At 52.8% G+C, this 13,619-nt stretch overlaps 3 protein-coding genes across 3 annotated transcripts; 2 read left to right on the forward strand and 1 right to left on the reverse strand.

Moving 5' to 3' along the window:
• Positions 1–1,311: 1,311 nt before the first annotated feature.
• Positions 1,312–2,780, reverse strand: CPAR01_15544 (BHLH family transcription factor; the record flags this gene model as incomplete). Its single annotated transcript, XM_060499792.1, has 3 exons — positions 1,312–1,720; positions 1,865–2,678; positions 2,738–2,780. 3 exons carry the CDS (start codon positions 2,778–2,780, stop codon positions 1,312–1,314), a joined length of 1,266 nt encoding a protein of 421 aa, XP_060341368.1.
• Positions 2,781–7,309: 4,529 nt separating this feature from the next.
• CPAR01_15545 (uncharacterized protein) lies at positions 7,310–9,207 on the forward strand (the record flags this gene model as incomplete). The annotated part of the gene is made up of 4 exons (XM_060499793.1): positions 7,310–7,636; positions 7,917–7,978; positions 8,044–8,302; positions 8,362–9,207. 4 exons carry the CDS (start codon positions 7,310–7,312, stop codon positions 9,205–9,207), a joined length of 1,494 nt encoding a protein of 497 aa, XP_060341369.1.
• A 2,245-nt stretch (positions 9,208–11,452) lies between these two features.
• Positions 11,453–12,328, forward strand: CPAR01_15546 (DJ-1/PfpI family protein; the record flags this gene model as incomplete). The annotated part of the gene is made up of 2 exons (XM_060499794.1): positions 11,453–12,064; positions 12,173–12,328. 2 exons carry the CDS (start codon positions 11,453–11,455, stop codon positions 12,326–12,328), a joined length of 768 nt encoding a protein of 255 aa, XP_060341370.1.
• Between the last annotated feature and the right edge of the window lie 1,291 nt (positions 12,329–13,619).

Here is a 13,619-nt window from a genome sequence, read left to right on the forward strand (position 1 = left end):
TTGTCCAAGAGTGCGAATCCAGCCCAGGCCAAAATGGAATTTCTGTTGCCTCAGATTCACCCATTCAACCTCCCCCCATCCAAGCCTCAGTCGCTCGGTTCCTTAGATCCAAACGAGCCTCGCACTTTGCACTCGAACTCGAATTTCCTTATCTCTGTCCATTAAGAACACATTCCCCAGATCTCGTCACCGCCCGACCGCTCAGATCTCCCTTCCCTCCTATTCCTAATCACCCGCCCGTTCACCCCGCGATTCTTCAAGATCAGATTCGTTTCCCCCCCCCCCCCCGGACAAGCGGGCGTTTTCTTGGAGGGGGTGACCTGCCAGCCTAACCCCACCATTGCGTTCCCCGCCATCCGAGACATCCACACAGGACCACCACAGCAACTTCACTGGGCCCTTGGGGTCGGTGAGGTGGGACAAGGGCGAACAGGTGAACATTGAAGCCGCTAGTACCAAGCATGTGGCCTTCAATCTCCGAGATAATATCGCAAAAAGGCGACTGCAGGCGCGGAGCGGAGTGAAACAAAAGTGTCCAGATCCTTGCCAAGTGCTGTCGTCTGGCTAGAGGTGCCAAATGCGCGAGTACGCATACGGTGATCGACGTCGATAAAAAAAAAAGAGGAACCTGCGGGGTGCATCCGCACCACGCGAGCTGGAGCTTTCACATGTCAAAAAAAACAAAAGGCTGCCAAACTCCGAGGAGCACCCCCAAGCCTGAACTGAGCGCTTTTCAACCCTTGCAGATTCTTGTGGTGCGTCAGTCGCCAGGGAGGAACAAGAAGTTGAGATGGCAGATCAGCCCAACAGAAATAGGAGGGAGATGAAGAGGGAAATCATTGAACCGACAACAGATTTGCAAGTAAGACGATGTCTATTATATGTGAAATATGTTTTTTCGTTTAATAAGTAAAATTTGGGGGAAATAACAGTGTGAAGGGTATCAACTACAAGAGCCTTCCCTGATCAAATATAATAAATCTGGGTAAATCTGGTTCCGCAAGTAAATCATCGTAGCCTCCCGTGCGCGGCCCGCAACAGGGCTGGGACACTCCCGTAAATTACGTTCATAATCGTGCCCAATATATCCTGCCTTGGTTTCCCTGGGAATCTGCCTTTTGATAACGATTCCCACGTGCTGCAGGTATCTCTTCTCCTACATCGTGATATAGCAAGCGCCCTCATACCCGAGGAGGCAAGCGCTGGCGTCCTTCGGTTCGGTATTCCGAATTTCGTCCGGAGGAGCAGTGGAGCTTACCAATGGTAAGGTATTTCCACTGATGGTAGTATTGTTGACATTGAGTCGTGATATTACCGTCCCACGAGGGCGCTTTCCTGGGCCCTGAGCTCGTCGTTGCCCTTCATTATCTCTTCAAGCCACTCGGCCGCCATAGTCAACATCGTGCTCTTGCTGAAGCCGCCTCCCTTGAGACCTGGCACAAGCTCGCAGAGGTCATCGAAGCCTTCCTTGATCAAAGTACGGCGCTTTTGCTCGCTCTTGATGTGGTTTTCTCGTTTCTGTGCATCCGTGAGGTTCTCCCGTGCTGGTTTGGCCCCAGTCCCGGATTTACGCCTCCGGCCTGTGCCGTTTTCTGCTGGCGGGGTGGCTGATGTAGGTTCGGTCTTCGTCTTGCGTTTTCTTGCCGCTTTCATTGTGGTACCATTCTCTTCATCATCCTCGTCAACTTCCTCCTTCGTGCTCCTGCTCTTCCTCCTTTTTCTTGGCGGTGCATCAGCATCCTCTTCTTTTTTCAATACTTCGGATGACTTTCGGCTGTGACATTTTCCTATTGCGTGCTCACCGTTCGGGCTTGGTGGGCGAGTATTATCTGTGCTTTGGCTTGGCTCCAAGCATTCCATGTACCTCAGCTGGCCTCGAGACAGAGCATCGTAGGTTTCTTTAGGATCCGGAACAAAGCTGTTGGAGCGGTTGAATCGAGCATCCGAGCCCCACTGTACATCGATATTGGGAACCTGGTTAGCCCGTTGCGAAGACACTCTCTCGCCAGGAGCGGGTCCGAAAAACATGTCCGCGAATGTGCTATCATGATCATCAACGAGACTGGCCTGAGCCACGCTGCCTCGTTCAGCACGCTTGAAATCCTCCATAGGTTGGTGCCTTAGGTGGCCGACGGGTGGACCGAGGGAGTGCGGAACGTCCCTGGTGCTGCTGAACATCGGCCCAGACCCATTTGTGTTTGTTCTTGACGAGGAACCGTTGTGCAGTAGTGTGCTGGCGGCCTGAAGAACGTCGGCTGAGGCGTGCTGATCGAGTGTCGGGTGTGATTGCTGATGATGATGCTGCTGCGGCGGCGGTGGCGGCTGCTGCTGATGCTGCTGCTGCTGTGGGGGAGGAGGAGGAGGAGGCATCAGGTTTGAGCCCATGGACATCATGTCCGCAAAGTCGTTATGGGGCATACTATGCCCAGGGGAAGCAAGAGGCGGCGGTGCCGGCGACTGGCCAAAAGATGTTGCCGTCCCCATGAACTGGGGAGGTAATTCCAACCAAGCATCGCTGAAGTTGAGTCCTTCGCCGAAAGAAGGTAGATTGTAATGATCGGCAGTCATGTCCTCGAAGAAGGAGCTGAGTAATTTGGTTTCATTGTCGGAGAGAAGAGGAGCGCCAGGCGCAGGTTCGGGAGGGTCGAGGAAGAAGTCTTGCGAAGGATCAACGGCATCTAGAAAAAGGTTGTGAGTATTTGACTTTGGTGGGAAATGGACGAGACGGTTTACTAACAGCCGAAGGGCAAATTGGGGTCTGACGGCTGCGTCGAACCCATCCTGGGACGTTGTATGGCGAGCATGGGTGCGTCTTGTGGCAAATGGACGGTGGCCGTCGAATGCGCTGGTTCTGGTTCTGGTTCGGAGAGCGAGAGACGTTGGTCGCGAAGGCCTCGAAGCGTAAGAAAGAGTGAGTGTAGTCGACTCGAAGGAGGGCATGCGCATTCCTATGGGCAAATCGATATCCTATGAATCATTGACGGAGGGGTGGGACGTGTGTATCAGGAGCGCAGTGCAGCGCAGCGCGTCTATACCAAAAGGCTCGTCCGGCTGAGAGAGAGCATACGGTAGAGCGGTCTCGAATGGGTTATCAGCGAGTCGCTTGATTGCCTTGTGATTTGGCGGGGTGGCGGATTGTAGTTGTTGCAGCAGCGACCGCTATGGTGTTGTTTGATAGGAGTCTGGAGAGGTTGGTGGGTGTATTTGCCGTCTTTAGGTGCGCGCCGTGGCAGAGCAGGAAGAGACCGAAGTAGAGGCTGGCAGGTTGCGTCGAGGCGGAGGTGGGGTGGTGGCTGCGCTTAGGCACCGCACCGGGCTTCTGGATTCCTAGTGCTAGAAGGAGGTTCTCTTCGCCGTCGTCTCGTCCGATGAGCGGGGGGTGAGGGGGAAGGAAGGAAGGAAGGATGGATGGATGGATGGCGATGATGAGCGTGAGGCAAAAGGCGGGACGGGTTCCGTGTAAGGTAAGGCGAGGCAAGGTGAGGTGAAGTGAAGTCGGGGAGGGCAAGCGGAGCTGGGGGCAGCGTGTGGGATGGCGGCAGAGTGGTGTACTAAAGCACGGCGTCAAGCAGTGCTACGTTCTCGATGGATGGTGAGATGGAGAGCTCCTAGTTGAAGAGCATCCAAGGTCTACCCCGTATGGCGGACGTTAATGCGGCCCATGCAGGGCTAAGGAGAAGAAAGAGACCCTTGAGACTTGTCGAAAGGCACCTCAGAAGCAGAGTCTGGGTACGGAGTAGTCTCTAGACGTACGGTGTCGAGCCACGAGAGGGCGAGGGTACGTGTGTTTGTCCAAGATGGGATGTGAGCGCGAGGCCCATTCGAAGCATTGGCCTGCTTGTATAAGGTAGACAGACTCTGGACCAATGTGTACGAAGCTGAGGTGGTGCTTTGGCTTGATGTTGAGGTTGGCTCAACCGTGTACTTGCATATCTGAGAGAGCGCCAAAACGGATAGCGAGGAATAGCAACAGGTGAGGTGAAACGAACCCCCAATCAGCTCAGGGAGGTGGCCAGACGTAAGCTAAGGCAAGTAAGACAGATGGGAAGAGGAAGCGGACGTGGTCGAAGGCGTAGGACGTGGGCGTGGGCGTGAGGTGACGGACACGGTACTCTCTGGTAGGTACTGTACGGTGCAGCGAGAACGAGGGCTCAAGGACCCCGTGATTTTTTTCAGTCGGGGAGAGTGAGTGACGAGCAGGAAATCAAGGACTCGAAAAGAATGAAAAGTCTGGGGCACCAAACAGCCAAAGTACGACCCCTGTCATTTGACCAGGGTGGTTGAGTGCTAGCCTGAAGTGTACTGCGTAGAAGAGAGAGGTCAGAGACTCTGACTCTCTGAGTACGAATAGTAGTGAGGACTGATGTAGAGGTGGAGGAACTTAGGAAGAGGGATCAGGGAGGGCAAAGTCGCAAGTTGCAGGGAGGGGTGGGGTGTGAGGTGTGGGTGGGTTGCCGGCACGGTCACCTGCATCGTGCGCTGCAAGCCTCCGCACTTACCTTAGTGGCAGCAGTCAACGGACAGTGGACAGGTTAGGCCGGCCGGCCAGCAGCAATGGAATTGGAAGTAGGTAGGCAGGGCAGAGCAGGGCTCGAGCCGGCCTAATTTTCCCATTGCTACCTTTGCCCAGTTTCTTACGGATGAGGATGCCATGGATGGTCCTAAGATATCCCGTCCTACCTGCCCTGCCCTTCCCCCAACAACTGAAAAGGACGAAAGGCTGATTGGATAAGGCGCCGGATCTTGGATCGGAGCCATGCGGACATGAGACAAGCAGAACCATATCGTTGAAACGGTGCGGTTGCTCTTACGCCTTACCTAAGCATCCACCTTAGTGTACCACCTATGGAAGGTAGGTACCGGTAGAGGCTGAGGCACCTCTTTCTGGCGGGCTCGGGTCACACGAATGGCGGTCAGCAGGTGGACTACTAAGGGATTAAATAAGTTTTGATTGGTTCGTGAAGCTCTTCTCAACCTTCTCGTTAGCTTGGTGCCTGACTGCTTAGCTGGGTGGGTCGATACCAGTTTTCGATGCTAACGGGCTTATGTCCCTAGCGGGTCATCACATGCCAGCTCGGAGCTCCCCCTCTCACCTTCTCCTCTCAATTCTCTCTCATCCCCAATCTCATCCCCCCCTCCCGCTGTCCAGCGCTGTCAGTCATCTTCATGTTCTCCCTGCCCCAGGAATTACCTTCCACTATTCCATTCTAGGCCTGGCCTCTCGATGTACTTTTGTACCTGTATCCGTGCACTCGTGCTCCGCATCATCAACCTTCCTAAGCTTTTCCCAGCATTTCCACGCACCTCACCGCGCTCACCTCATCTCAGCTTGGGGAGCTTTGCAAAGAGGTTCCACGTTCGCACCCGTTCGACATGCTCTGAAAGTTCCTCAGTTTTTGCTCTGCTTCGATATACCCTGTCTTATTCCCATTGACTCACAAGTCTGGCCTCATCGTTCGGCCAAACTCGTTGCTTCCATCTGTCGCCTGGAACCGCATCTGTAACACGTCTTCATCCCGTTTTGTGTCTTCAAGTCTCGGTATCTCAATTAACGCTGTCACATCCTTACTTGCCGCACTGCCCGTTTGTTCTATCCACCCGGATGCCTCGTCCATCAAATCCCTTGGAGTTTTGATGGCTGTCCACAAGTTCCTGCTAAGCACCTAAAGTAGCGCCGACAGATCCTACTAAGGCACCTCACAGACCTTGAACGGTTCTTGACACGGCGAGACAAAGGAAACAAACACAGCCTCGGTTGATACGAAACGGCTGGCTGTCCCAGCCTGTCTGTCTGTGGTTTCCCACCAGCCAACCAGTCAACAATTGACCTCCTGTCTTCAACTGTCCACCAAGCATTCCTCGTTCGAGAACTAGGAGCAAGCGCCGAGATTCTTGACGGACGGTCGATCGCACTGATCGAAATCCTCCACGCCCGAAGCGTCCCGCAACTCGCAAGGACAAGAGTTCTTAAGCAAGGCTAGCAAGGTATTCCCTGTCCAACGTCGTCTACCACTACCGAGCCAACGCAAAACGCCGTTCCCTTCAGGTTTTGCTCCAGACAGACTCCAGACTTTGATAGAAGTCTCTTCTTCTTCTTCAGCACCGTCGCACTCGCATGGGTTGCCGCGCCTAAGCCCCATCTGGCTTGGCTGAAGATTCAATCTTCACTCCCGTTTCTTCCTGGCCGCCAAGGTGAACCGTGAAGCTCAGTTTCTCCGCGTGCCAGACCAGCTGATCGAAACACTTGATCCTGCAACCAATCACATTCGCCAATCTTGCTAGCCGTGGCGGTAATCTGCGCTTCGGTCACGTTTGCCAGATCCGACCTCTCCTCTTATGCGTATCTACCGTACTCCGTGCTCCGTACCTTTCTCCCTAACTTACCTTACTCTCGACCGTGCCGAGGAACCCAATTGTCACATTTCCTTCGGCCTCACCATTACCTGCCCCTGGTCTCCATCTGCACCTACTGCACAACCTACGTCGCTCATCCTACCCCAGGCCCTCCATCACGCCGTGGGTCGCACCATTACCCCACAATTTCTTATTTCATTCCCGTCCCCTTCGTCTCTTAACACGCAAGGTACGCGATACTTTTCGCTATTGAGCACAGCTCCAGCCCTGCCCTAGGCGCTGCGGGTTGGTGGTTGACTCTGAAGTAACGGCCATCACGAGCCTTCAGAAGAGCAAGTTGATCAATACTACCCCCTGGTAAGACGCGCCCACTAGTTCGCCATCTTCATTACGCGTTTTCCTGTTATTCTTCAAACGTCTTAGGACACCTACATGCCTAGACTGTTCTCCTGTAGCTTGTTTGATTGGCATCCGAGGTATAGGCCCAGCTTCTAGTGAAGATGGGCCGGGCAATCCCGAACCTTGTTCCTCATAACCAAATACCTGTCATCGTCTGGTTGGTCTTCCAATTCTCGACATGATTCATACTCTCTAGCTGGTGCGGATGGCCAGTCCGCTTGCTGCTTCACTCCCCTATTACCTAACGTAACTCATGCCTTGCCACGGTTCTGCTGTCGTTACGCCCCTACCGATCATCACACTTTCGCCGGTCCTTCACCTTGTCTGCCCAGAGCAACGACCCATGTCTCCAGCCACATCCTTCGTTTCCCAGATCCCCTCTGCTGAACTCAGTTTGACGAGCAGCCTAGCAATTCAAACCTCACGCCATTGTACGGTTACATCATAGCACATCCGAATGTGCACAGACACATCGCTTCCGGCTCTTATGCGGATCGCTGATTCTCTGCTCAGGAACCGTCTCCAGTTCAACTACCGGCACTGACGCCGAAGCCTCATGGCTGCCGTCACACCTTCGCTTCCCGCAATGCTACCTCGGAGTCAGCTGCAAATTCGCCGGAATGGCCTTGTCGAGCTACAAGCAATTCCGCCAATCCTACGGCCCCTCCTTCGGGCCTACCTCCTAGGATATGCTTCCGCTGTTGCTCCGAGAGTCCTTACGTTGCTGATGCAATACCTTACCAAAAAACGCCGTCAAATTGCAAAGGAGAACGGGTGCATCGGGTTTGTGGCGCAACTAAGGCGGATAGTCCTCGCTGGTCTAGACCCCCAACGGTTTCCAACCTTCTGTGCCTTGCTTGTTGGTGGCAGTACACTTTTAGAGGTATGTACATTTCTTTCAGCGTGAAGTATCAAACACTTGTAATTGCCGATACCAGGGCTGTGGTTGCTTCACTTGGTCTCAAGTACTGTGAACTAGGCATCCAGTACACATGGTGATGGAGACCTCAGAGTTGCACTGGCTTCTCTCCTAGGTGTACACAAGTTCTTGTCCCTTGCATTAGTTCCTAAAAAGCAACAGTTGCAACTTCAGAAAGGTGGCCTGGAGTTCCAGTCACTGTAACTACAACAGTTTGCTAAATAGACCTGACACCTTCTGATAGGAGCCACTTCGACGTGTATTCGAATGCAATGCCAAAGGTCTCACAGAGGTGACTCGAACGAGGTGAGCGGAATTCGATCCTTAATTCTCTTATTGTTCACAACCATCTAGTATTGACACACATCTAGACTCGCAAGATGGAGCGCCACATTTATTGCTGCCTGGTTCAGTCTGCAGCTTTTGCAGTCCAAGAAGAGCTCGGCCTTTACAGGCACTTCCCCTGAGAAATCGGATAGTCCGCCCGGAGCTCAGCTAAAAGAGACCCGGTATGGAGGACGGACTCTTGACTTGACGTTATTCACGTTGACGAGAGCCCTGGACGTTCTTGTTGGCGAAGTTTGGGCGCGAAGGCGAGCGCGTCGTGTAGCTCAAGGCAGTTGGACCAAGGTATGCACCAATCACTCATCTTGACGTTATCCGTTATCATCGTCACTAACTTCGTACAGGCTGAATGGATCATCGGCAGGTTCACCGACCCTTGCTTGTTCGTCACTTCTTGTGCCTTCATCATGTGGGCATGGTTTTACCATCCCGAAAGGCTTCCCAGCGGCTACAACAAGTGGATCAGTTCGGCGGCAAACGTCGACATGCGGCTGATCGAGGCCCTCCAGAAGCTCCGTGCCAACGACATGTCCTACGGTAAAAGTGGACAGGCAGAATTGCTACAAGGCATGTGTGAGAAATACGGATGGCCGAGCGAATGGGGCGATCCGTCAAAGTCAATTCCCATCCCGTGCGAGATGGTGCACATGGGCTGCGGCCCATCGTGCGAGCTCCATGCCATCAGCCGCTTCTATCGGTCGTGGAAGTGGTCCATGGCCATGTATCTACCCCTGAGTGTGGCGCTTCTTCTGCGGGGGCCTATCAACAAGAAGACCCTCGTGCGGACCTTGTTATCATCGTCGAGGTCGGCGGCATTTTTGGGAGCCTACATCACTTTATTCTATTACGGCGTCTGTCTCGCCCGTACCAGAATCGGGCCTCACATCCTCGGCAAGGACCTGGCCGCTAGGCAAAGGATGGACTCGGGAATCTGCGTCCGCACGGGGTGCTGCCTTTGCGGCTGGAGCGTCCTTGTCGAGTCCGCCAGTCGTCGCAAGGATATGGCGCTGTTCGTCGCCCCGCGGGCCATGGCCACGCTGCTGCCGCGGCGGTACGGCATGGACAAGCAGTGGAGAGAGACGCTCGTCTTCGCCGCCAGCACGGCTGTTGTTTTCACTTGTATCCATGAGAACCAGACCCGTGTACGCGGCGTGCTGGGCGGTGTATTGGGAATGGTCTTGCGCAACTAGAAAAGAGAGAGATTGTGTTTTTTGCTGGTGGAGTACACGCATCTCAGCGTCGGTTAGGGGGTTCCTTACATGGGAACAAAAAACGAGTGTTTTGAATAGAGATACTGAAGATGGGTTAGATTCTGGGTACACTTTTCATACTTGTACTCTTTCTGTTACAATAATGAAGCTGGGCCGGAGCGAATGGGTTCTGGTATTAGAGCGTTTGTTAGTTTGTTGTACTAGAACAAGAAACGTAGAAAGATGTCATGGCATGCTTTCTGCTACCCAGTACATGTTAGTACCGTGATTCAGCGAGAGACGAGAAATGCGAATCAAGTGTGAGACATCCATAGCGGACTTGACCCTCCAGTGCAGCTTCCCGCCGCCATGCCACTTCGTGCCCAAATGTTGGTCTTCAAACTGAAGCATTGGAATGCACTCGGATGCCACCAGCGACGGCCATCCAAGCACACCTTGGTAGATCTATCGCACAGCCATACTAAATCCTGTGTCGTGACCTATCGTATGATGAGAGCCAGGTTCCTTTTTCTACTTATAAACGAATAGGTAGTACTCCGACAATGTGATTTCGACGGTAAACTTTACCTACAACACCCTCACTATTGATGCCATGTGCCGGGAACGCAAACATAGGAGAGCCTAAAGAACAATGTGTAGCTATCCTATAAGATACCACCTTCAAGATAGTCTTGCGCTCGTAATTTGGTTTTGCATACCGTGAAATGCAACATCAAAGCTGCCATGAAAGTCCTGAAGGAGGGCGTTCCTCGTAGCAATTTCCTAATCAACATGAGAAAACTTCAGATCCAGAAAGATAACTTCGATTACACTGATCGATGAAGTGCTGTCACTTGAGATGGCCGACTACTTCATTTTCTCACAGACTTTGTCCAGTGACACTGCGTCGAAGGAAAGTAATAAATGCCTCCCTACGATGGAGAAATGATAAACAGCCGAGCCGACCTATTTACGTAACACGGTGAATTCATAGAAACGCGGGACCACCAAATAACATGGCCGGCGACCATCCGCCTTCGGCCCGGAGTTGAGTTGAGTTTCGGGGATACGCCTGGAGCGGGGCAATCCAGGGATCAACTCCGGCGTCCCGGGGGTTTGTCGTCCCACCGGCCATGTACCTCGGTCTGATCCTTCGGCTTGGCGTAACCCTTTTACCAGAGTCCCAATTGTCTGCGAGAGAAGGGGTAGTGGCCGAGACCAACGACTTGCGGCGAAACTCTAGCATCTCCTTTGACAAGCTGCTTTGTCGAAGAAATACGGAGTACTGAAAGCCAATATATCCCAGGTCTTGACGGTAGGGAGCTCTCACCGCAACACATGAGTCAAGAACCAATGGGCGTCGTCAACCGACATTAAACAGGAAAAGCTTGGTAAACAACGTTACTACGTAGAGCCGGAGGCTTCTCCGCCGCAATGGCACCCCCTTTCAACAAACATTACCCTCTTCTACAGTTGTGCCAACCATTTTCCCTGCTGACCGGGTTACCTTCCACGCTTGGCTTCTTTGTCCAAGGAGCCAGACAATCAATCGATTTCAGTGGCATCAAACCAGGATCAAATCACTCATATTAAAGGGAAGAAAAGAAAAGCAGACAAGGGCCAAGAGAACTAACCAGGAACAGCGAGAACTCTAATATGCTCAGCTTTTCTTCCCAGATAAACAAGTATCCACTTGCCGCCTACAGTTTGTCAAACTCCTCCTATCGCAACTGATAGAGCAGAGTCCCCGTTGTGACGTGCCCCTTTCTGGTGAAAGATAGCTCAAGATGGATGTTCAGTCTATGTATATTGGCAAGCTTTACTCCCCTTGCTTGCATCTCGTCCCGGCCCGGCCGTTCCTTCGGGATCGGAATGCTTCCAACCAAGTCCAGGACCTCCTGGTGGTTCGGAATTACAATAGTTGGTGTTGATGGCGTGTGTCATTTGGTTGGGTTCGTCCCACCCCCGGGATATTCGTGATCATGACCAAGATTCCCGGTGGGATGTTCATGTATATATGTTTCTACAGCACCTGCTCTGATTGCTGAATCATGTTGAAGCAGCCAGCACTCCCTGTTCCCGGGGTTACATTCTCGGACTTTCCATTCACTCGTTCATCTCTCTCCCCCTCTCGCTTTTGTTTCTTCATCGAGAAACTCCAATCTCGACCTCACATCTCACGCAATCTCCTTCCTCCGACCTCAACAGCAGATCTGCCGCGCTGCCAAAATTCACAAATCTCATAATGCGTCTCTCCCTCCTCGCCACCGCGGCCTCAGCCGCCGCCGCCCTCATCGCAGAATCCCCCTCCCACAGCACGCCCAACACCCGCAGCATCGCCGCAAACACGACCCTCCCCGTAACCTTTGGCGCAGTCCTCTTCCAGGCAATGGAAATGCTAGACCTCATCGGCCCCATCGACGCCCTCCAGCTCGTGGCCTACAACCGACACGTGAACCTCCACCTCATCGCCGCCACCCTCGACCCCGTCACCACGGCGCCCGTGTCCCCCAGTTCCAACACCTACAACTCGTCCTGGTGGCCGACGTTCCAGCCCACCAACACCTTTGACGACGACCTGGACCTCGACGTGCTCATCGTGCCCGGCGGACCGGGCGTGCGCGCCCCCGGGCTGGAGCCGATTGTCGAGTACGTGAGGAAGCACGCGCCCAGGGTCAAGTATCTCGTTACGATTTGCACGGGCGCCAGTCTCGCTGCTAGGGCGGGCGCGCTGGACGGCAGGAGGGTTACGACGAACAAAGCTGCCTGGCAGTTGATTACTGCGCAGGCGCCGCTGGCTAAGTGGGTTTCGCCGGCGAGGTATGTTGTTGATGGGAACGTCTGGACTTCTTCGGGTGTAAGTTGCTTTTTTGATATTTTACTATTTGATCCTTTTTTGCGAGAGAAAAGTGGGAGAGTGTGTGGAGGAATCGGGAAGCATTGTACTGACTGATGTGTGGATTAGGTTACATCTGGTCTGGACTTGATTATGGAGTTCATCAAGCAGGTGTATGGCGAGGAGTTGTCAACCAAGGTTGCCACAATCATGGAGTTTGTCCCCCATGCTGCTGACTGGGATCCGTTTGCGGAAATCAACGGCGTTGAACCGACGTACAATTGATAGTCTTGTGGCTTCGAGGCGATGAGAGAGAAGGGAAGATAAGAGGTAGCAACTCGGAGCACGGTTTTACTTTGATGTTGAGGATAATAGAGCGCATGGTGGTGGTGCAACTTGATTCCGTTCGCAGTACAAAGTCAGCTTGTTTAGCATTGATTTGGCATGGAAGGTCCGTTTTACGCTGATCCGTCGTCCTTGATGGAAAGTATCGTGCTCAAATAGTCCGGTTGGTGAAGAGTGAAAATCATTCACTCTCCTCTTGACTGCTCGGATGACATGAAGGCGTCGAACGTTTAGAGAAAGCTCTTTACCTGGCAGCATTTACATTTTTAGTGAGTGAACGCCGTAGCAGGGAAGATCTGGGAACGCCTCGATTTAAACTGAACCGCATCGCCCATTAGAATTCACTTACATCGTCCCATTGCGTGAGAAGTAGACGGGGTCAAACGTGCGTTAGCCGGAGCGAGATATTGACGCTGTTAGCAGACTTGTTCCTGGCACCATTTTCATCAAATCCATCGCATGACCCTCCTGATGATTGATGAACATTGCCGGGATGTAAGCCAAGCAAACACCATGAATGTGATCAAGGCCGGGATTTTCATGAAAACGCATGGCACGCCTAGGTAGTTGACCACCATATGTTGGCAACAGGGGTCTCGTCGACGCTTGAGAAATACACGACGCAGATTAGCATGGAGGCTCAGAGAGAGCTCGGGATGAGTCGCCAACAGAGATGTGAATATCAATATGTCCACTAAGACCTTTATGACGAAGACAGGGGCCCCTATTACCACTATGTTTGCCTGGTCCCCAGAAGTACACATAGGCTTGAGTGAATCCGTGGCTCACCTATGAGGGGTATATGTAAGAGCTGTCGGAGATTCTCCAAGACTTGTAGACTTTGATATCTTGCAGTCAAGTCGACAGAGGGTCGATGCCAGAAGTAATAAGATGGGGAGGTGAGCAGAGGATGCCTGTGTTCTACTCCGATGAGACGAACTTCTGTACTGAAAAATTCAAGAGAATGAGTTGAGACAGTCCGTGAGCCTGTTGAGCTGCGACATGTTCTCCTACTGCGATCCTCCGATGAGAGTCGGCTGACCACTAACACCAGAAATGGCGCCCATCAAGGTTGCATCTCAGGTACCGGATGACAAGCACGTTTGCGCTTGCAAACATGTCTTTATAGCACCCGTATATGCTCCACGGCAAGTAGTTGAATGAGACACAATTCGAGGAAAAGAAATCGAGCTGCCATGGTATGCGCGAGACGGTTGCCTCAATCCCATTG

This window comes from Colletotrichum paranaense (assembly GCF_030867605.1).
Source record: "Colletotrichum paranaense strain IMI 384185 chromosome Unknown Scaffold_20.1, whole genome shotgun sequence".
NCBI lineage: Eukaryota > Fungi > Ascomycota > Sordariomycetes > Glomerellales > Glomerellaceae > Colletotrichum > Colletotrichum paranaense.